This window comes from Aquarana catesbeiana, linkage group LG11, assembly GCF_042186555.1.
Source record: "Aquarana catesbeiana isolate 2022-GZ linkage group LG11, ASM4218655v1, whole genome shotgun sequence".
Classification (NCBI taxonomy): domain Eukaryota; kingdom Metazoa; phylum Chordata; class Amphibia; order Anura; family Ranidae; genus Aquarana; species Aquarana catesbeiana.
Window position 1 is genome coordinate 100,339,313 of NC_133334.1, and position 24,708 is coordinate 100,364,020.

Genomic DNA, 24,708 nt, shown 5'->3' on the forward strand with positions numbered 1-24,708 from the left:
AAAAAAGCCCTGGCCATGACACTACAAACTGCAGCCACAACATATGAGCCCATCATTACAAGGTAAGGCAAACAAACAACACAGGGAATAGAAAATACATTCCAATATAAGAAATATTGTTTTTCAATTTGGATAAAGTAGAGAATGCTTAAAGCCCCTGTCATTTTTTTATCTTATCTTTCCAGACTGAGGGAAATCACCTCCTGGACATTTGCTCCCAGAACAAGTGTCTTCCTTAGAAAAGTCACAATCTATTCCTGTTCTGGTGATAACTCCAAATTTTGCCTTTTCTTTCACTAACAGTGACAGTAGTCACCAGTATTAATAGAGATGGTAAAGGCCGATTCACATCTGTACACTGCAATTTAGGGGCACTGGGTTTTAGATGCATTTTAGGCGCATTACCGATATATGCTCTATGGTGCAGATGTGTGAACGGGACCTAAATCTTCCTAATGGATATGCAGATAGCAATAAAAAATAAAACTTTGCTAGAGGTTCTAAAACCCCTTCACACTAAAACACAAAGCTGTGCCCCTATATACACTCTACTTAAGGTGATAGAAAACAAAATGTGTAGTGCTATACTGCCTATATGTGAAAAGTAGCCGTACACTATTTGTTTTCGACAGTACAGGTTTATATATATATATATATACACACACACACAGTATTAACTAAGGTGATACTGTTACACATTGAGGGTCGAGTCACACCACAAAAATGCATTCCAGATGACTTTTTTCCTTTCAGTTCACGACACAAATACTCAATCCAGATACATTTCTGTGTGCGCATTTTTTTGGCGTTTTCAATGCGTTCCAGTGCATTTTTACCCTCTTAGGTTTCTTTTCTTCAAGGTTTTCCTTTTCAAGTGTTGCATTCTGGTGTGTTTTTTATAAGTTTAGACGCGTTCCGGTTTGTTTTTTATGTGTTTTGATGCATTCCAGCAAGTTCTGTGCAGAAAATATTCTGCATGTTCTGATTTTTTTTTCTGCACTGAAACTGACTGCACTGGTGTGAACCATGCCATTGGAACCCATATAATCTACTGTCTATTTCTGATGCAGAAAAAACGCACTGGACTGCATCTGGTGTAAACTGACCCTTAAGCACAATAGACCGTGTGATTTGGCCAGAATTTTTGCTATCCAATCAATTATCATATTTTTGCTTTTTCTTGGTATTTAAAAAAAAAACAATCACCCTGATGTATTTTGCAAAGAATCTATAAATGCTTACATGTCATTGATGATTTGGCAGGTTGTCGATGGTAAACAAGTTGTAGTTGTAGTGCTGCGTGTAACATTGACTATGGGGGAGACTGTCGTTGTTCCAATGACACAATTAGGTTTCGTTGTATCATTAAAAATCCATGTAGGTGCCATATCTTCACAGTTTGATACATAGTTACCACTTTTTGTCAAGCAGTCATCTGATCTGTTGTTGTTGCAAGTGCCTAAATAAGATATATTCATTTGAAATATCAGAAAATAAAATACAATGCATATTTCTTCTTTCCTAATTCTATTTAATAAAGTAGCCCATTTGCTGAAATAGAAAATAAAAAACTGAAAAGCTATTGTAAAAGACTTTATACTTACCTAGTTGCAGAAATGTTTCCCACTCCCCTCTCAAAGCATATAATATTTTTACACATGACATTGGGTGCAGGTTCTCGTAACACTTGCCTTATCCTCCAATGTAATATTGGAAAAAAACAAAAGCCGCACTCTGAAAAGATCTACTTTAAAAGTTTATTTTAACTCAAACACTATGGATCACTTGCCTGGGCTCCTTCCTTCCTCACTCATAATGAGGGTTACTCGATGAATACGCTCTATATGAATGAAGCACGTTAAAGGGAGGAGCACAGGCACATTCCAGCGTTTTGAAGCTAAAACCCTTACAGTGGATCTATTTTTCATGCATGTTTCATTTTTATCCTGAATTTATATTTACTTGTCCCTCTGTGAAGTAGGGCATGGTGAGGGGGGCAGCTTTGCTCTGAGACTGCCACCTGGAGAGGTAATTATAAAGTATTTTCTTTCACAGAAACATTTTCATTACTATTTCAGTAACAGGGTCACTTTATATACATATCAATAGCAAATAACCAGATCTATACAATTTGACTGTACATGTCGTAACTTGAAGATGATACAAACATTCAATATCTGTCTCCTGTGTATACCCAAATCCTATTGGTCACATGCAGCTGAAGAAATTGCTTATTATGTGGCCTTTTTACAAATTGTAAAAGCCATTCCAAAAACTAAAAAGTTATAATGGTCATTGCCTACAGTACATGGTAAATCTTTTACTGTAAATTCTATACCTGGTTTTGTTCTAGTATCTACAAAATATGCCTACTTTACCCTCAAGTGTGGGGTTCCTTTTTCTAAAATAGCATTTATCTTCTATGAATTTACAACTTCACCATCTGACATACCTAAATTCAACCTGAAAATAGGTTGAGTATGTAGCGCTTACAACAATAGGAGCTGTTGGAAATTTGCCCATATTCTTTCCCAGTGGATTGTCCTACAGCCAGGCATATGCTCTCAGCCACACTTTTCCTCAATAACCAGTCTAGGGGTGTTGTTTTTGTTGTTTTTTTTTTTTTTTTGGAGAACTTGGATAGGGTTGAGGGAATTGAGTGGGATACTCCAAAAACAGAAACTATGTTCAGGTTGAGGACAGTGAACTCCTTTCTATTAAGCTAAAACAGAAGTCCCTGCATATAGCAAACTGTGGACTTGGCTTGTAATGGAAGCAGTCAAATGTACGCTTCCAAATTTAGAGCAATTAGAGCATAGTCCCTTCAAAAGGAATTAGATAAACTAAGCCCTTCAGAACACCATCCGATGTCCCCTTTAACAAACACGCAGCTGACTCTCTAGCACAAGAGGGGTGTCAGCAGCCCAAAATGTCTCTAAGATCTCTCACAGCAGTCGGTACTCACAGAAGGTTCAAGGAGAGTTGGTTGCTTCCATCCAACTTCAGTGATACCAGAGTAGATCTTCAGAAAACAGCCCCTGTAACTTCAGCATCCAAGCAAGCACATGGCAGCACTATCCTGGAGGGCAGCAGCCTTCCAGGATGGACTGATCTTCTGCAGGAAAAGACCCCAAGCCTAGTGTGCTCAGAGAATATATACAGTCTCCCAGCAGCCTTCAGAACCCTGCTCTTTGAAATTGGCCAGGGCCATATAAATATTCTCAAATGAAGGTGTAGAACCATCTCAAGGATGATCAAAAGAAATGGACAGCACCTGAGTTAAATATATGAGTAAAAGGGTCTGAATACTTAGGACCATGTGATATTTCAGTTTTTCTTTTTTAATAAATCTGCAAAAATGTCTACAATTCTGTGTTTTTCTGTCAATATGGGGTGCTGTGTGTACAATAATGGGGAAAAAAATGAACTTAAATGATTTTAGCAAATGGCTGCAATATAACAAAGAGTGAAAAATTTAAGAGGGTCTGAATACTTTCCGTCACCACTGTATGCAGCTCTGTATTCATTAATAAACCATTAAATTTTTATCTTTTTATGCATTAAGTGTAAGTACCTACATTTGACTTGGTATTAGCCATTTTCAACCCTCTATTTAGCAGCAGTGGGGGTGGAGAAAGGACACCACTGAATTCCTCACTGCCCCTCCATGCAGTAAGTAAATGTTTGAACTCAAAGCTGTCTTATGTGTGGTGCTCACCACCTAAAGGGCCTGCTGAATGGTCCCTTTTCCTAATACAGTAAGTGCACTAGCAGCCAGGCACACAGTCCCCGTCACTATTCTGGCTCGATAATTAGTCTAGGGGTATCTTTTTTTTGATACTTTATTGAAAACTTGAACTCGGATGGGTGATGGGTAACCGTGAGATACTCCAGTAGAGTTAAGTAGTAACTTGAAGACACCTGTCTCCTCAAAGATTCCTAGCACAGTCCTTGCTGCAGCAAAAAATGGACTGAACTACACAGGGGCACAGTAACCAACATCTACTTTTAAGCATAGGCTGACTCTGATGTAAGAGGGATGGAAGCAGCACCGATTTACTGGGATCTCACACACCAGTATATACTTACAAATGTCCCTGGATATTTTTTATGCTTACTTCCAATATCAGCCAGATTTTTCTCCCATCTCTCTTCAGACCAGATTCCCAAAAGGAAATTCCTCAGTCAGCTCCAGCAAAGTTCAGTAGAATAGGTCCTCCAGCTAGCACAGCTGGGACCTCAAACAGCAAATGAAGAAGCACAGGTGGACTGCCAAAAAGGGCAGCAACACTTCAAACTGGGGTATTTTCCTCCTGGACATGAAGCCATCTGCTCCAGGCCTCAAGTTATTTATGCTCCTTCCCAGCCACCTACTGGGCCCCCTCTCCCAGGGATTAGCTAAGACCACATAAATATTCAGACTGGAGATTTTACGCTCCCAGCCCACTAATTTCCAGAATCATCCAGAAGGCAGGGGACAGCAAACCCCCAACCAGTGAAACTGAGCAACCACAAGCAGCTCCACTGATTACAGAAGAGCTAAAGAACTAGATTTACCCAACCTAGCACCTATCTAGGAGGTTGCTACATATGAGAAGTCTTCCCTCCAGCGACTTTATTTCTGAGTCTCATTATCTAAAATAATACCATAGAACATTTACAACATTTTTTTTCTGCAAATATAAATAATGACAAAAGCTTACCACAGTGTCCCTGTGTATTGTTTCCAAAAAGATGATATGGCAGGTCGATTTCAAATCTAAAGCCATCATACTTTATGAAAGATTGTATACTTGGAATCTCCACTACATAATTGATTCCTGATTTATACACTTTCATTCCATTATTTGCGTAAGGGGTTCCTACAACTGCGCCATTTACAATAACCTAGGGTTAACATAAGGAAAAGAAGTAGAAGTAAGTTAACTTGTTTTTTTTGTTGTTGTTGTTGTTGTTTTAAGAGTTGAAAGTAGTAGCTGCCTAGGAAACTGCTATTTGAAAAAAAAATATTTGTGAAACCAACCAAATTTTCCGCTTCAAGCACAACTGCACTGTGTCCAGAGAATCACAGTACAGCTTAACCTCACAGCTACTTATACTTACCTTTTCTTTTCACTATGTGCTTAGTTTACTTGGGCACACACACCTTTCCTTCTCACCATCTGCTTCTCTTACCTGGAGAATAAGGGGAGCAATGGTTCACGCCACTTCCTAATACATTACAGTACAGGTTGTTGGCTGCTCAGGCACCAGAGCATGGGGCTGGGAAGTCTTTAACCCTGCATAAACTCTAACCAGGACTAGGAAGGGTTTCATCTTCTGACCCCCATGGGTGAATGTAAATAAAATTTTGTTCTTGTTCTTACTTCCTAGATATTCACCACAATGATAACATTGGGGTATATGTATCAATGATTTTGCCCTTAGTAGATATTCACCCAGAATAACAACAGGAAAGGACCTTTACTGTAACATTCACCCTATTTAACAAAGGGTGAGTGTTACCCTATGATTGTGTATAGATTATGTGAGACCTGTGTTTTTAATACAGGCTCAGCATTTACCGTATATGGTTATTTATTTAACATTTTTTATTTAACAAACAGCATAGTTTCCACATCCTGCAAGAGGTTACCAGATTAGAATGCATACAGGCTGGGGTCATCATAGAAAGAGAGCAGCAAGCATGCAGCCCCACCCTGTTATGCTGATACCATGCCCTGGGGGGTGCTTTGAAAGTGGATCCTTCAAAAAATGGGGTGCCCTTCCCAAACCACCCTGGTGAACTGGTCCCTCAGAATCCTAACTAATTCACCAGGCATGAGGGTAAGAAAAAGTAAAAAAAATATTGTAAAAATATTTTCATCAACATATTTTTTAAATTACTGTATATCTGCTTTCCGTCTGCCCTATAGACAAATGATGGCCTGGCGGGAGCTCTCCTGTTCTGCGTGGATGTCATATGACATGATCTGTCATCACACAATGGATGACAGATCAGTGTACCGGACCACTGTCAGTACAATTGATCCCTGTGACCAATCACAGCAGATCACATGACAATTATGCACTTCTATTTATGCCACTCATTGTGTACTATTGTGGTAATCTCTGTGACTTATGTTCGACTCCAACATCGGGCTCATCCCTAATGTTGTGGTTATTATCAGTCATTATCTTAAAGGAGGCTGGGGTTTATCTGTACCGGGATTCAGGGCATTTCACTAATAGCAGCCAGTTAAACTATGGCCAGATGGGCAAATGGCTTGCAAATTTCAATATTTCAAAGCCAATCTGCTAGCTAGATTTGAGATACATAGACATAAATGGCAGAAAAACCCACTTTGAGCCAGGGATGGCACCAGGGTTGAGCTTAGGTTTGGTGCAAAGTTTGGTCTAAATCAATGTTTGGCTGAACCAGGAACCAGGAAGGCAGCTGTCAGCTCTGGGCCAATCAGACTTCTCGCAGCTGTATATACACAAAAGGGGTGGGGATGCTCATGACATCACTGACTTAATATCAGTGATGTCATGAGTATCCTCACCCCTTTGTGTATGTACATGTCACAAGTATCCCTGCTCCTGCAGGGGGAATTTCTGCCTGTAGCTGTTTGGCCTGGCAATGACAATTTACTTCTGGGTTTGGTCAACATTCCTAGATGCCACCAATCATAAATGTAAGCAGTTAAGATCATTAAAGATGCAGGAGTATTTTATGTAATAAAGAGCTTAGAAAAAAATGTTTTTTATTATAATGAAAATATTTTAGTCACTTTTTTGCTAACAAATGAAAGCACTTTACATCAACCAACATATTATTTCAGTTTCCAAGCATAGGATTGCTGGTTACTCAGATAATATAATAACTAAAATCCATCCTACCTGTACCGTTGGTTGTAACTGGAATGTTTTTTGAAGGCGTATTGTCTGATTTTCATATTTCACAATGATGTCACGTGGACATGATACTCGGTCTTTTGCTCCACAGTCATAATTATCAATGTATACACCAAAGGTACTAATCTTCTTTATAATTTCTTCCACTAGAGTATAAGTGCAGGTGCCTTGAAAGTCATAGGAAGTCCCATCAAATGTATAAAAATGGGGGTCACCCCAACCAAAGCAAGGACCTACAAAATAAAAATTTGCAGTTATAGAAAGGAAACTCATTTTAGATGTTATTATCGGTCTGGAATTCATTCATTTTTGTGTAACGTCCCAACTAATGAATTCAATTAAAGCTGAACTCCAGTCAAGCAGGTAAATGCTCAGCTAAAATGCATTTGTCATTTTCTTCAGCCTGCAATGCAGGAACACCTAACAGATGGCATAACCAAGTCCTTGACCTCCACTGTGTTGTAAATTTACCTTATTACACACTGCAATAGCTGCATGATTTGGTCAATGACACAACCCCCAGTCTACCGATTTTGTATTAAAGGACGAGCAGCACATCATTGGTTCATAATTCATTATTATTGTCAGCATATTCCCTGGTAATGTACATACTCTGCAGAAGAACAACATTGTCATCTAGTACTTCGCTGAGTCTTAGGCTGGCTATACACCATTCGAATTTTCTTTAAGACCACTTTCACACTGGGGCCGCATGTGCACTCGCGGAAAAGCGCCGATTGATTTAGTGGGCGCTTTACCACTGTTTAAGCGGCGCTTTTGAGCTGCTTTTCGGCTGCTAGCAGGGCACTTTCAACCCAAAAGAAGGGGTTAAAAACTCTTGTGTTGCGGCACTCCCGAATCACTTTTCAGGAACTTCAGAAACAGTGGCCATTTATTGCAAATTCATTGTATGCAGCGCTCCCAAACTGCCCCAAAGATGCTGCTTGCAGGACTTTTTCTAACATCCAGCAAGCGCACTGCCTGGGTGTGAAAGCACCCATTGCAATGAATAGGAGGCAGTTTTCAGGTGCTTTACAGGCGCTATTTCTAGCGCTAAAATGCCTGAAAGCTGCCTCAGTGTTAAAGGGGTCTAAAAGTTTTTGTTTTCAGAATGTTTGTTCAATTTACTAATAGTTAATGGGGTCAAATTCACTATTGTTTTCAGCCATAGAGAGGAAAAGATCAAAGCAGTGGGATGGATTTTTCTTTTTTTCTTGAAAGCATGAAATTCTAACAGCAAATTTGTAATTGGGAATTTATATTCATTTCAAAATTGAATGTTAAAAGCAAATTAAATTTTGAAGTACTTCGAACAACATTTGTCGAGTCACTGATGACATCAGAAAATATACTGAGAAGATTTCTTGAATGAACGTTCATGCAAAATTCTACTAGTGTATGGCCAGCTTTTTGTGCAGTTTGGGGGGATTATAGTAGGTTAATATCCGGTGTTCCTTGCGTTCGCTCTGTGCTTTTGCATTTTATTTTGGTTATTCTTCCAGTAAGACTCTTCTTTGGAACTTCCTCACCTAGGATGGCAATGCTCCCTGAGCATCTCTTTGTGCAGGAGCAATGTTGCCACCAAAGGATGCATGCTCCTTCTGTGGCTGCGAGCAGCTGTGTTCTAGCAGCCAATCTAATACTGCTCCAGTCTCAGTACTGCCCAAAGATTTTGTGATTGACTGTAGAAGCTATTGAGAAGTTGTGTGTCTCCATAGCTATGGCAACCCACCCCCCAAAAAAGGAAGAACAGCTTTCTAGTCTAAGGGAAGTTTCAAGCTACAGATTACTTACCTTATTCCTCCCCATAGATGTGCGCAGTCTATTGCACTAGGATGTGCATCCCAAACCAAAGCTCAAACACACATGCATGTGGGTGTATATATAATATATATATATATATATATATATATATATATATATATATATACCATAGTTTGTAGACTATATATAACTATATAACTTTCACACAAACCAATTAACCATCTCAATTGTGGATGCTTTCCCCCTCTTCCAGTATGGGCCAATTTTCAACTTTCAGCGCTGTCACACTTTGAATGGCAATTACTCGGTCATGCAACACTGTACCCAAATTACATTTTTATCATTTTTTTTGAGACAGATAGAACTTTCTTTTGATGGTGTTTAATCACCACTGGGTTTTTTATTTATTGCTATATAAATGAAAAAAAAAACTGACATTTTTAAATAAAAAACATGAACTTTTGCAAATAAATAACCTTTCTTCATTAATTTAGGTCAAAATGTATTCTGCTAAATTTTTTTTAACCCAAATCAGTGTATATTATTTAGTCTGTGCGAAAGTTATAGAGTCTACAAACTATGGTATATATATTAAAATTCATCAGGATGCTGGTATGGGGTATGGCGATGATTAGGATGCTGGTATGGCACAGGACATTGGTATGGCATATGGCGGTGATCAGGTTGCAGGTATGGGTTATAGCGATGATCATGATGCTGGTATGGGGTATGGGAAATAGGGATGATCGTGATGCTGGTATGGGGCATGGCGGTGATCAGAATGCTGGTATGGGTTATAGCGATGATCGTGATGCTGGTATGGGGTATGGGAAATAGGGATGATCGTGATGCTGGTATGGGGCATGGCGGTGATCAGAATGCTGGTATGAGGTATGCTGGTACGAGGTATAGCAGTGATCAGGACATTGGCATGGCAAATGGTGTGATCAGGATGCTGGTAAGGGGTATGGCGGTGATCAGGACGCTGGTATGGGGTATGACGGTAATCAGAATGTTGGTATGGCGTATGGCAGTGATCCGGATGCTGGTATGGTGGTGATCAGGACATTGGTATGGTATGTTATTGTGATCACTGGTGATCCTGGGACAGGTGACAGGTGCTGGCTGCATTTTTGTTATACTAATTACACTGGGTCAGTGATCAGGGACACTGGGGCAAGCTGGCACTGCAATTTGTGAGTGTACATGCAGTGTGAAATGCTGCTGCACACTCACAGGCTGCAGCAACAGTTTCCTCTGCTCTCAGAAAGAGAGCAGCGAGAACTGATGCTTACTTTCAGTTTGCATTGTTTGCTATGTGATTGCTGTGATTGGACACAGCAATCACATAGTACAAGACCAGCGGTATTGTGTCTGGGCCACATACCAATGCGCTCCTGGTGTGGAGCGCAGATCCCACCCTACACTAATGTCACAACTTTGAGCTCCAAATAAGTGGTGGAGGCGCCCCACCTCTCCTGTCCATCCCCCGGTCTTTCCCCTCCACTTCTTCCTCCAGCACCTCCTCCACCCCATCCTTGCCCTGCAATTGAATCCACTAGCAGGAACGGTGTACAGCAAGAGATGGGAAAATACAACATATATAAAAAAGGGTAGGTGAATTTCAGAGTGATCAATGCTATATTGTGACATGGGGAGCATTAGATCTGGTCGTTACATGTGATGACGGTTTGGTGGATGCAGGAGATGCACCCTGTCGCAAGTGCAGGGACATAGCCTCCTCTCTATGGGAGTAAAGATATGCCTAGATGGTTGACAGAATGATTTAATATGTGGTATGTTTTGATGGATGGACATGATAAGCGGCTCTCATCGGGGGGTGGGTGTGGCAGGCCCCAGTGGGCGTCTGCCCAGACATGTGAATGTGGCTTTATATAGAGGGAATGTAGAGAAAGTCAGTCTGCTATCGCTGTGGCTCTGATGAAGAGGGTACTCCCTCGTAACGCGTAAGCTGTTTGCAATGCCATCTGGTTCCTCCTAACATCCGGTCCAGGTTGCAGGTCTCTATAAGACACGGTTCCGAATTTTTGGAGCAATGTTAAGCCTTTTTAAATGTCTGTTTGTGAGTATTTTTTTTGTTTTTATTATTTAAATACATTGTATCTTTGGTAATGCACAAGATCGGTGCGTCTCCCCTGTTTTTCTACATGAAAACAGATACCATCTTTGTCAACTACCAGAATTTTTTAATTCTATCTAAAAAGATATAAGTAAAAGAGTGCTGTTAGCTGACATGTAGCACTCTCTTGACTGTGAGAAGTTGGCCAGTGCAGCGTTAAACCCAATCTCTTACAGTCCAGTGGATAAAAAAAAAATGTTACCTCTAAAGTTTCCCTGTAACATCAGGGCCCCCCTTTACCATCAGAGTCCTCCTTTACCATCAGTGTACTCTCACCAGTGCCCATTATAACAGTCTCATCAGTGAAACTTCATCAGTGCCCATCAGTGCAGCCTCATCAGTGCAGTCAGTTTAATCAGTGTAGTCTCAGCAGTGCAGCCTTATCAGTGTAGCTTCACAAGTGCAGACTCATCAGTTAAGTCTCATCAGTGCAGCCTCATTAGTGCAGCCTCATCAGTTCAGCCTCATCAGTTCAGTCAGTCTCATCAGTGCAGCATCACCAGTGCAGCCTCATCAATGCATTCAGTCTTATCAGTGCAGCCTCATCAGCCTGCATTCCAAAAGAGAAGAAAAAGTCCACCTATGCTACAGCCATCCGGACTCCTGTGGATGAACAGATGGGGCCCAGGGAATATAACTCCCTCTAAATGTCTGTGACAGAGGCAGATTTTTGAGATTCTGGGTCTGATTTCTGTGAATGTCCCAGGAAATTCAGGGACTGTTGGCAAGTATGCCCATGCTCACTTGGACATGTAGGTCCTGCAAGCATATGTAAGCAGTAATTTGCACCATACATCAGATATTGCCAAGAATGTTAGAGCAAAAGCAATAATTCTAATGCCAGAGCCCACATTTAACTCTAAACTGCAAAAGGCTTGGAAGAATTACCCTGTGCAGAACTCCAGCCATACACAGATGGCTGGTCATGTCGTATATTCATCTATTATTCTTACTTTCTTTAATAGGTCAAACAGCAAAAGCTACTGATATTATGCAGATATAAAATACTTACATTGACACTCCCAGTGCTGGCAGCATTGGTCATCATCAGTTACAGCTATTGGTGGGAAACCATTAACACATGTAATTGGAGGTTGAGGTAGAGGTTTACACTTAATGCTCGTAATATTTACTGAGGTGCCTCCTAAACATGTGGCCACAGTGCAGTTGTCTATTTTCCAGATTTCATTATACTGAAGAAATAAAAGAGTTCAGAATTGTTAATATATCACTGAGTCTAGATAAGAAAATCCCTAAACCTAAAAACCAAAATGTAAATTATATACATTCCGTAAAGGCACTACTACATATAAATTTTGTTTTACCTGTAAATTAAATTGAGATATTTGAAGTTTATGTAACTACAATGTGGAATCTTTGCATAGGTTCATAAGAATCATTTTTTTTAGCTATAGTAACCCTTTAAAAAATGTACTAAATTTGTAAATGTTTCCTCTTTTTATTTTCATTATGCTCAGGAAATAGAAAACATTACATATAAAAATGTTATATTTTGACAGGCAGCCAGCATATGGAGTCCATGGATCCTTCACAGAGATCTATGTCTCAAGGTTCAATGAATGCCAGCTTGCCTGAGCCCTTTGGCATGCATGAAATGAAATCCTTCATGGATAAACAAAGCCGTGTGATTATCCTTTTGTGATCACAGTGCTTTGCTTATCAAAAAAGCCATGTGAATGGCATGTTCTCTATGACCTGGTGATCACATGACTTTGTTGATGAACAGGAGGCAGGGGGACAGGGAGGCGACCAGGCTGTATTGTTAGACTTCAGTAGAAAACCCAAGTAACCATCCTGGCTATAGTGGCTGGTAGGGCTGTGTATACTTAAGGACTAGGAGAGAAAAACAAATGATTTTACCGACAAACTTGTGTGTATTTTAATCGTTTGTTTAGCTATTTGCCTAGAACAACTTTGACATTTTTTATTGAATATTTTTATATTTATAAATAGTCAAAACAAACAATATATTGTAACAATACACATAACTTTAGAACAGGGGTGTCAAACTCAATTTCATCGTGGGCCACATCAGCATTATGATTGTCCTCAAAAGGGCCGGTTGTATCTGTAAGATTAGATGTCTAGCGCATCCCGTCCCCTTACATTAGATGTTAAGAGCCACCCCACCATCAGAAGTTGAGTCCCCTACTCTCTCTAACATCACAGTGCACCCCCCTTTCCTTATGCTGCTGCTGGGAAGAAGCTAAATGCATTGCTTGAAAGCAGAAAGTAGGGGTCTAGAGGAGGACCAGAGGAGGGCTGGAGCTCTCCTGCAGCAGCAGGAGAGGTGTGAGGGCCACATGAAATGGCCTGGAGGGCCGGATTCAGTCCGTGGGCCTTGTGTTTGACACCTATGCTTTAGAAGGATTGCAATTAAGCTAGAACAATAGTGAAAGGATAACATTACATATATGATGCAGTCTGCAAATAGTAATAATGTAGCATTTATTGTTTAAAGTGATTGTAAAAAAAAAAAAAAAAGTTAAACATGTTATAATTACCTGCTCAATGCAGTGGTTTTGCAAAGAGCAGCCCAGATCCTCCACTTCTCAGGCCTCTTTTCAGTGCTCCTGGCCCCTCCCTCCTGTAGAGTGCCCCCACAGCAAGGAGCTTGCTATGGGGGCACCCGAGCCGAGTCACAGCCCACTGTGTCCATTCAGACATCTCTCTCCTGATTGGCTGATTGATTTTGATTGACAGCAATGGGAACCAATCACGCCATACTGCTATCTCAGCCAATGAGGAGGGAAGCCCCGGGCAGCTTAGACACTCCTACAACATCGCTGGATAAAGTCGGGCTCAGGTAAGTATTAGGGAGGCATAGTATGGATTTAGATAAAAAAAAAACCTTGTGCCTTTAGTTTACATGTACACAGGTTTGTTTAATGTCGTTTTTAGGCAGTTGCTTTTATAGGCTTTTCTTTGAAGGCAAAAAAATGAGTTCAGATGTCGAAGTTTCCAACGTTTCAGGCGCCAAACGTGGCTAAACGCGGTAACTCGTGTTTAGCCGCGTTTCGTTTACAGGCGTTTTTCATTTTTGGATATTTTGAAAAAAAATATATATATATTTTTTTTTTTTTCAAACGCTTCTAAACTCAAACGCGGCTAAATGCGGCTTGTAAACGCGGCATTACAATCCATTTTAGCCTCTCTGTGAATTTGTTTTACTAAGGTTTTATCCTATCATTAGATCTATTCACTTTCAACTTCCTTCAGCAGGGTGGCAACTCTGTTCATTCTGCAATGAAATCATTTCAGTGTTGTCACGTTTTGAAAATGTAGCTTTAGATGGCTTTTAAGTAAGTGAAAAATAAGCCGTTAGAGCAAGTTTTTTTTTCTTTTTGGAAAAAGGTTTATACTATATAAATTAAAGCTAACCATAGCAACCTCCCCTGGCAGTGTTATAATTTGTCCCAACTCTTTGACACTTACTGGACAGCTTGATCTGCGTGTAAATGTTTAGAAAAGTAAACAAATAAAAATGTAATAAACAAACAGAGAAATAATTAAAAAAATCATATACACAATACTATCCTTACATATATTAACCACATACAGTTCAGAATACAATATTTTTCATTACAGTGTGTGTTTAACCACTTGATCTATAGAAGATTTACCCCCCTTAATGACCAGGCCATTTTTTGTTATGCAGCACTGCGTTACTTAAACTGACAATTTTCCCGCAAATAGAGCTTTCTTTTGGCGATATTTGATCACCTTTGGGATTTTTTTTTGCGATATAATATCAATATCAATTTTGAAAAAAAAAAAAAAAACATTATTTTTACTTTCTGCTATAAAATACATACAATAAAAAAAATATAAAAATCTAATTTCTTCATAAATTTAGGCCAATATGTATTCTGCTACATATTTTTGATTAAAAAAATCCCAATAAGCACATATTGATTGGTTTGCTCAAAAGTTATAGCGTCTACAAACTATAGTATATATACTGGAATTTGTATTTATTTATAGCGGGACTGTGACAATCTGACACTGACACTCATGACACTTTGTGGGAACCAGTGACACTAATACAGTGATCAGTGCTAAAAATGTTCACTGTACTAATAACACTGGCTGGAAAGGGGGTTAAACATCTAGGGCGATCAAAAGGGTAAAATGTGTGCCTAACTAGTGTTTTTGGTGCTTTCACTAAGGAATGTGCTGGTTTTATTCCCTGCTATGCTTTGCAGGGAAACAAAATCCAGCACATCCCCGCTGACAGAGCGCTGCCTTGTTTACAAAGGAAGAGCTCCGTCCTGTCTGTCTCCTTGCCGACCAGCAGGTGCTGGTGGTCATCCTCGCTGATAGACTTCTGCGGTGACTAATCACAGCAGAAGTGGCACGCGTGTACACCCCCTACCCAGAAGAGCAGAATCATGTGTATATACATGATTCTGCGCAGAGTGGCCACCCTGTAGCAGCAGAGCTTAAGTAGGTGCCTAAAGTGATAATAAAAGCTTGAATTAAAAAACAAAACAAAAAAAAAAAAAAAAACATGTTATACTTACCTGCTCTGTGCAATGGTTTTGCACAGAGCAGCTCCGATCCTTCTTCTCTTGGGTCCTCCACCGGCGTTCCTAGACCCTCCCCTCCTCTCAGTGATCCATAGCAAGTCGCTTGCTACAGGGGCACTGGTATGTGCTCGCTACAGAGCCCTGTTCAATCACGCCCACACTTTCTCCTGACCAACTGTGATTGAAAGCAGCAGGAGGCAATGGCTTCCGCTTCTGTGTCTCAGCCAATGAGGTGAGAGAGTCCCGGGAGAGCTGAGGCTCCCATGCACAGCGCTGGTTTCATGAGGGGGCTCAGATAAGTATTAGGGGGCTACACAGAGGTTTTTTCCTTCATGCTCCATGCATGAAGGTAAAATATCTTGGACCTTTACAACCACAATAAGTGATATAACCTTACATACATTTACTTTAGTGTCTGCATTTACAATATAATTTATGGCGGGAAGACTCACCTTACGAGGGGGTACAAGCAAACAATCAGGTGGAGGTGTGAGGACTGAAGAACTTGAAATGGTGATATGTGTTGATTGTTTTGTAGTACTGTTTGTTTCTGGTGATGTGAACTTTGTGCTGTGTGATGTGGTAATGGTAGCTGAGCCTGTCGGTGTGCTTGTAGTAGATGTTGGAGTTGTGATGGTTGGTGATTTACAATCCCAGCTCTGCGGTGTTGCGATACATTTTTCATTGCAAACTATTTTGAAGCATAATTCCCTGACTGCTCCACTTGTAATTTCACCTGAAGATGAAAGATGAAAACAAACAATTCCAAAGTATTAAATTTACATATCCATCCTTCTCTATGTCATATTCATTACACCCACATTCAAATATTTTAGATACTAGCAGTGTACAAAAAATTTGAATAATTTGAAAGTCCACCTAGGGGAGAACAAATTCCAGCCCCTGTGGAGGTTTGCTTGATCTCATTTATGGAAATGTTTTCTGGAATGAACACATTTTTAACTCTTTTCATTCCATAGCCGAATGTTAAAAGCAAACACAATTATAAAGTATTTTTAAAAGACAGGAAGCGCCAAAGCTCTTCCTGTTAGAATTATTTGAGATTTGGCCATGTCAGGAATGTTTGGTAGGCTGCTGTAGTTACGTATAGGTACCTCAATATGTAGCAGTTTGCCTATTTGCTGTGACAGGGTCATTTTTAAGTTGGATCCTGACATGTAGAAACATGGCTGCTGCTATTGTTGACTTGTTGATGATGACATTTTTAAAGCTACTTTATCACTTGTCCAGTCAGTGACCCAGAGCAGGTAGGTGCATAGCAGCATTTTCTAACATCTGACAAGCTTGTAAGGCCATGTAAATGAACCCCCAAGTAGTGAATTCGGAATAAGGGTGCCAGTTCCAAAGGTTGCACTTTCACAAACAAGTAATCATTTCTTTAACCTCTTGAGCTCAGGAAGATTTACACCCCTTCATGACCAGGCCATTTTTTGCTATACGGCACTGCGTTCCTTTACCTGACAATTGCACGGTCGTGCGACGCTGTACCCAAATAAAATGTATGTCCTTTTTTTCCTACAAATAGAGCTTTCTTTTAATGGTATTTTATTGCCTCTGCAGTTTTTATTTCTTGCGCTATAAACGAGACATGTGCACTACCGAAAAAAAAAGCCTGTCAATTTTGAAAAAAAAAAAAAAAAACATACATTTTTACTTTCTTCTATAAAACATATTCAATTAAAAAAAAAACTGAAAAAAAAATCGAATGTCTTCATAAATTTAGGCCAATATGTATTCTGCTACATATTTTTATAGCGTCTAAAACTATGGGATATTTTTATTTATTTATTTTTACTAGTGATGGTGGCGATCAGCGACTTATAGTGGGACTGCGATATTGCGGTGGACATTCGGACACTAACTGACACTTTTGACACTTTTTTGGGAACCAGTGATACTAATACAGTGACAAGTGCTAAAATTATGCACTGTCATTGTACTAATGACACTGGCTGGGAAGGGGTTAAACATCAGGGGCAATCAAAGGGTTAACTGTGTGCCTAGCTAGTGTGTTTGTGTACTGTGTGCAGAGGCGGCTCTCTAATTAGGCAAAGGAGGCGGCCGCCTAAGGCCTCGCACTCACAGGGGCCTCGCGGCCGCCTAATTTGCCTCTGCTCGATCACTGGACTGACAAACAGGCTCCAGGTGCCATCTGTAAAAGCTGTGCGGGCAGCCATAGGGCACACCGGGCGGGCTGTAAATCCATGTCCAAGACCAGCGCAGGCTGCTCCTTCTGCCCACGCTGCTCATCTGGCCTCTCCGCATCTGGCCCGCGCTGCCTATTCGGGTCAGGAGTCTGGCCAGGTGGCGGAAACTATTCCTGCCCTGTGACTGTCTGTGAAGGGGAAGGAGGAGCTCCGGTGGATGGATCCCATCCCAGCGCCCCCTTCAGCCTGGCCAACCGCCCAGAGAGAACGTGAGTGCCCGGCCGTGCCGCCCTCCTGTGTGCCTGGATAGGAGGAGCGGCGGGGACAGCTGCATATGGAGGCATTGATCTTTTCATGTTCCTCCTGCAACCGCTGAATGACCGCTTCTTCTGCGGGCGTTCATTGGCTGCAGAAAGAATATGGAAAGATTAATTGTTCCATATGCAGCTGTCCCCACCGCTCCTCCTATCCAGGCACACAGGAGGGCGGCACGGCCGGGCACTCACGTTCTCTCTGGGTGTTCGGCCAGGCTTCAGCAGGCGCTGGGATGGGATCCATCCACCGGAGCTCCTGCTATCCAACTCTTTTACTGCCCCGTGCTCCCTGGCTCCTCCCAGTTCTCCCTGCATATCCCCTCTGCTCCTTGGCTCCTCCCCCCAGTGCTCTCTGGTCCCCTGTGCTGCCTGGCTCCCCCACTGTGCTGTGCAGTCCCCCCCACTGCTCCTCAGTTCCCCCCATGCTCTCCCCCACAGTACTGTCTAGTCCCCCCCCACTGCTCCCCAGCTGCCCCCAGTGTTCTCTGGTCCCCTCTGTGCTCCCTGGATCCCCCCATGCTCCACCCCCCCACTGTGCTGTCCAGTTGCCCCCCACTGCTCTCCACCTCCCCTCCCCAGTGCTCTGTGCTCTCTGGCTCCCCCCACACTAATATTCCCCCACAGTGCTCTCTGGTCCTCACTGTCTCCCCCCATACTCGCCCCCCAGTACTCTCCGACCCCCCGTGCTCCCTGGCTCCCCCCCCAACAGTGCTCTCTGCTCCCCCCGTGCTCCCTAACCCCTCCCAGTTCTACCTGCACCCCCAGTGCTCTCTGCGCCCTGTGCTCCCGCTGTGCTTTAAACTTCCCCCCGTGCCCTCCAGCTCCCCCCTTGTGCTTTCCAGACCCCACTTTTCTCCCTGGCTCCCCCCATGCTCTCCACCACACTATGCTATCCAGCTCCCCCCCCAGTGCTTTCCAACTCCCCCACCCCCCCTGTGCTCCCTGGCTCCCCCCCATGCTCTCCACCACACTGTCCTGTCCAGCTCCACCAGTGCTCTCCACCACCCACCCTCCCTATGCTCTTCTGCCCCTCCCCCAGTACTCTCTGGCCCGTATGCTCTCCATCACCCCCCCCATGCTCTCTGCCCCTGCCAGGCTCTTCACTCCCGCCAGTGCACCCCCTAGTGCTCTCCAGCTCCCCCAGTACTCTCCGCCCCCCTGCTCTCCACTCCCCCAGTGCTCTTGCCCCCCCCTCCCTCTGCTGCTTTCAGCCTCACTCCCATGCTCCCTGCCACCCCTGTTCTCTTTTCTGGCCCCCTCACCCCGGGGCAGCTCTGCTAGGTTCCCCCCTCTTTTCACTCCTGCTGCTGCGGGGGTCTTTCAGGCTGGGGAGCGGGGAAGGGACTGCTATCATGGGCTGCTCAGTCTATTTTTGTCCCATTCCAGGCCTGGCGGGCAAGTTGTGCAGCGAGGCTTGCAAGGATCGATAGTCCTGGAGGGAGAAGAGCTCTAAAAACCTCCCAGGACTGGAAGACAGGCTGACTGGGGCCAGAAAACGAGGAAGGTAAAGGTGACCAGGGACCACTCCATCTCACAGCAAACAGATCCTCTGGAAGGAGCAGGACACTATCCCCACCCAGAATGAGAATGGACCCTGCCTGCTGCTGGCCATCATGAACATCCTGCTGGCATGGAAGGTACCGTACCAAGCATCACACAGAGGGGCACTGCAGACTGGGCCATGGGGCACAGGAGGGGCTGCAGACAGGAATGGGGCTAGAGATCTCTCTCTCCCCCTTCCTCCCTCTCTCCCCCTCCCTCTCTCTCCCCCTCCCTCTCTCTCTCTCCCTCCCCCTTCCTCTCTCTCTCCTTCTCCCCCTCCCTCTCTCTCTCCCCCTCCCTCCCCCTCCCCCTCACTCTCGCCCTGCCTCTCCCTCACTCTCTTCCTCTCCCTCTCGCTCCTCTCTCTCGCTCTCTCCCTCCCTCTCCCTCCCTCTCTCCCCCTCCCCCTCCCTCACTGTCTCTTCCTCTCTCTCCCTGCCTCTCCCTCACTCCCTCCCTCACCCTGCCTCTCTCTCTCGCTCCCTCTCCCTCCCTTTCCTCCTCCCTCTCTCCACCCCTCTCCCTCTCTCCCCTCCCTCTCTCTCCCCCCTCTCTCTCTCCCCCCCTCCCTCTCTCTCTCTCCCCCTCCCTCTCTCCCTCCCTCCCTCCCTCCCTATCTCCCCTCTCTCTCTCTCTCCCCCTCCCCTCTCCCCCTCTCTCTCCCTCCCCCTCTCTCTCTCCCTCCCCCTCTCCCTCTCTTCCTCTCTCTCTCTCTCCCTGCCCCCTCTCTCTCTCCCTCTCTCTCCCCTCCCCCTCTTCCTCTCCCTTTCTTCCTCTCTCTCTCCCTCTCACCCTCCTTCACCCCCCCCTCTCTCTGTCTCTCTCTCTCTCTCTCTCTCTCTCTATCTGCGTTGGGATACCCCCACTCACCTTCCTCTGTGGATGTGGAATGATTCAGTGACACCCCCTTCCCATTCTCTCAAGGCGCAGGGGAAAATCCTAGAGGGGTTGTCACCTTGCTGGGTCCCAGATGTTGTATTGGCTGCATATGTCTGATGGGTGAGGAGGGTGCCCTGGAAGTGGTGCTGATCGCCTGTGTGCTAGATCCACCCATCTTTCTGCAGCCATTTTTACTTGCTTGAATTTTTTTTATCCATTATGGGCGTGAGTGGGGCCTCATGTCTAAATTTTGCCTAAGGCCTCACAAAGCCTAGAGCCGCCTCTGACTGTGTGGGAGGTGCTTTTACTAAAGGAAGACATGAAAACCATGTCACTGTTTTGCAGGAACACAGGACCCATGCCTTCCCTACTGATAGAACGGTGATCTGCCATGTTTCCATAGGCAGATTGCTGTTCTGCCTCTGTTCTGGATGATCAGAGGGTGCCGGTGGACATCGAGTCCATGGTACCCGCAGATCAGCTCCCACTGTGTACAATCACAGCGGGTCGCCTGCGACGCGCATGTGCGCCCCACATCCAGAGGTGTCGGTTTACATACTAGGTATGTGATCTGGTGCAGCAGTGCCACCTTGCCGCCGTGTAAGTTATACAGTCAGCAAGTGGTTAAAATTCCTTATATATGCTATGAAGCAAAGAATAGCCTGGTCTCTTATTTTTCATCATTAGATTCTATATATACAGTCAGAATGCCACCAGGAATATTTGGGGCATGCTTTTGCTTCAGAATTTTTCCATAGGTGAACCAGCATTTTAATGTGACTGTAAAGTCTGTAGAAATGATAAAACACAAATGCATAGTTACCTTTTGGATAAGTTACTCCATTGTAAGAACACACACAAGGTGTAGCAGAAGTAGTGCTCTCTGGTGTAGTAGTATTTACAGAGGTTATGGTTGTTGAAGTGGTAGTAGGTTCTGCAGTTAAAAACAAGAAGAAAAGTCAGGTAAGTCTAGTCTAACATAGTGATACCTTCAGCTTTTACAATGAAATAATAATAAGGTCAATGCATTTTGCAGACAAAAATATATAACACTCAAAAATATATAGTATGATGCTAATGCATTTAATGAATATAGTCTTAATGTGTATATCCAGCCAAACTATTTTGGCTGTAACCCTTATCACCCATTGAAATCAATACATATGCGCATATAATATCAGTCCCTTGATTAAACTATACTTTTCATATAAAAGGCTGTTGAGAAAGTTTAGATGTGACTAAATGTGTTGGGGGTAAGCTTGTTGACCTCACTGCATCCTTGTTTTCTGTGTGGATGGATTTAGGGAGGGGAATAAGGGAGTTTGGGAGCATTATACTGGTGCTGGTTAGCACAATAGTGATTGCCCTTTATTTTTTTTACTTATGTTTAAAGAAAATAAAGTTATTGGTATCTCTAAGGGCATGACTTCTCAGACTTCAGTTCAGGTCTATTATCTGTCAAGCTGCCATCTCTGTTTATTAAAACTATCTCTGTAGCCAGCATGAGCATGACTGCTGAAAACCATAGGCATAAGGAAAACAAAAAAATACATTAATTATAAGGTAGGCCTAGGAAACTCAATTTTCTGTTTTTGAAGGGGAAGGCCATAACTTTATTAGTTAATGCAGCTTTTATTTTGAACAATGAGTAAATTATGTCACCCACAGACAGGCACTGTGTTACTTGCAGCATCAACATGTGTAAGAATGTGAAAAAAAATTGCAGTCACCACACCCGAGGACAGGTATTACATTATTGTTCTTTGGTTTACATACACTTAAACCAGTCACAAAAACAACTATATACAAAGTAGAGTAGCCCTTTGCTACCAATCTTCCAATGGGTTGCTGCATTTTAGACACCATCTTATCTACAGTATGTTCCTTAATCGTTCCTTTTCACACACCTATACTGCATTTGAAACATGAGAGGTGATAGCTGCTTTGCTGCTATGGGTAATAAAAACTGTTATTCATTAAAAAAAGATTAAATTATGAGGTCCTCATTTCTGTATAGTCGGTTTAAAAAGTAGATGGCTTACTCCAACTGATCTATGGGCATCGTGTACCTCTTTTCTTGAAAGATGTTCAGTTCCTCTCATAATGGTGCATGTATCTATCAGTTATATGCAGAAAGTTTGGAGTTTAGCCTTTATTGGCTAACTTAAATTTTTAAAGATGCAAGATTTTAGGATAGCTTAGATTCCTCCCTCAGGCTTTATACATTTTTGAAAAACACTTCAGAAAAAAAAAAAAAAATTATATATATATATATATATATATATATATATATATATATATATATATATATACATATATATATAATTATATTTAAATAAAAATGTGAATGTCATTGCTCCTGCTTGTAAATTTGTGTATACATTCACATTTTTATTTAAATATAATTTTATATATGTATATATTTTTTTTTTTTTTCTTGGGACAGTTTGGCCTCATGCATTCAGGGCATTTGCCCAGCTCTCCTAGATGTCTTTGTTTCTGGCAGGAGCAATTTGGCATAATTAACATTTAACGCTTGTAAACGTGTGAATTTAGGTTCATCAAGCGCTTGGACCTTACTTCATTTCATTGGCCTAGAATAATAATTTATGTTGTGCATTCAAATGAATTAGCGCTCAAGGGCTAAATTCGTCCAGATGCTTTTTCAGGCGTCAAGCTTTTTTTCTGCCAAAACACTGCTGCTTCTGGAGGCACTGGCAGTGGGTTTTTTTTCTGCCTCTAAACTCCTCGAAACTCCTATGTGTGCATGGACACATATGCTAACATAGAGGGGCATTTAGAGGCAGAAAAAAAAACACCAGATGCCCCTAGGAGTAACATTAAAAACTTCCAGTGTGCTTGTGGCCTTTAGTAGTAAAGGATATTGTAAGATATAAGCGATAAAAGTTTAGAGGTGTTTTTGGGGCACATAATGACACGTACACATGAGCGGTTTTGCCGTCGGAATAAACTCTGAAGTTTTCTCCGACAGAGTTCCAACGGAATTCCGCTCAAGCGGTCTTGCCTACACACGGTCACACCAAAGTCCGACCGTCTAGAACGCGGTGACGTACAACGCGTACGATGGGACTAGAAAAAGGAAGTTCAATAGCCAGTAGCCAATAGCTTCCATCTCGTATTTGCTTCAGAGCATGCGTCATTTTTGGTACGTTGGAACAGCATACAGACAAGCGGTTTTCCCGAAAGTAATTAGTTCCGTCAGAAAAATTTAGAACATATCCGTCTGAATTTTCGTCATAAAAAAGTCCGATGGGGCATACACACGGTCGGAATATACGATGAAAATCTCCCATCGGACTTTTTCTGATGGACATTTTTCTTGTGTGTACGCGGCATAACTCACAAATAAGTATTTCAGGCAGAGTTCTAACCTCAAATGATGGTCTTTGTAAAGTGTCCACAGAAGCAAATACAGCTATTGTTCATTTTAGCTGTCCATCATTTTTGGTAGAAAAAAAAATGGCTTTTTGCTTTTAGATCTCCAATTTAATTAAAATCAAAGTGGCACATAGTGGCGCATAAAACTAAATCCCTGATTTAGAACCTTGGTTCACAGTTTGGAGTTTGTGTATAAACCTTACAATCTCATTGCAGCACCTCTTTTTATGATATGAAGCACCCGACTTTGGTGTGAAACATGTTAGCTTGTATCTGTAGTTCACCTTGGTATCCGGTATTTGAATAAAGAAATTGTACAGGAGCGCGGCCGTCCAGCCTTCTTTTGTTCTAAGCACCTGTTTGCATACAGGGCTTGCACCCTCCACGTGGCATAGAGGCTTTTGGAGCAGCAGGGTAAGAGGAACAGCCTTAGAGCGATGTACATGTACATATATGAAGATCCCTTTTACTACCATAAATTTTGATCATTTATGTTGTGGTCTCTGCTGCAGAAATCTGTTGCAACTGTTTTGTTATAGTAATTTTTCATCCACGAAAGGTTCATTTGTTGGTGAAGGCTATAGTTATCTCCTAAACATAGAGTCCAGCAGGACATTTTGCACACAATCATGTATAACCCATATGAGAATCTGCAGCAAAAGTTACCATGTGATCCTGGTGTGGCTATCCTATTGCAGCAAGTTAATGAATAAGGCCCCATGCACACGAGATGCTGTTAAACTCGCGTTCAGAGGCAGTTGGACACTTTTTTCAACTGCCCCTGAACTCATTCAACGTTATCCTATGTGTCCATGTACACAGTCTCGTTTTTTGGCGTTTTTAGGCAGTTGTGTTTAACCTCGTTTTTCCAGAAGCAAAAACATTGGTTCAGACGCGAAAGTTTTCCACGTTTCAGACGCCAAACGTGGCTAAACGCCGGTACAGAGTTTAGCCGCGTTTGCATTTATAAGTGTTTTTAAAGGAACCCTATTTTTTGGACCAGAAAATACAGAAATATGAGGTAAATTGCAGCAGAGAATGACATTTTGCGACCC

At 42.4% G+C, this 24,708-nt stretch overlaps 1 protein-coding gene across 1 annotated transcript in view; it reads right to left on the reverse strand.

Moving 5' to 3' along the window:
• The window catches only part of LOC141112210 (mucin-2-like), a 245,720-nt gene that overhangs the window by 49,215 nt on the left and 171,797 nt on the right, over positions 1-24,708 (reverse strand). The window contains exons 41-46 of the mRNA XM_073604810.1: positions 21,078-21,188; positions 15,804-16,087; positions 11,814-11,994; positions 6,883-7,130; positions 4,704-4,887; positions 1,243-1,459 (exon numbers count right to left, since the gene is read on the reverse strand). Of these exons, the coding sequence (XP_073460911.1) occupies positions 1,243-1,459; positions 4,704-4,887; positions 6,883-7,130; positions 11,814-11,994; positions 15,804-16,087; positions 21,078-21,188 (1,225 nt within the window). The remainder of the gene's footprint in view (positions 1-1,242; positions 1,460-4,703; positions 4,888-6,882; positions 7,131-11,813; positions 11,995-15,803; positions 16,088-21,077; positions 21,189-24,708) is intronic.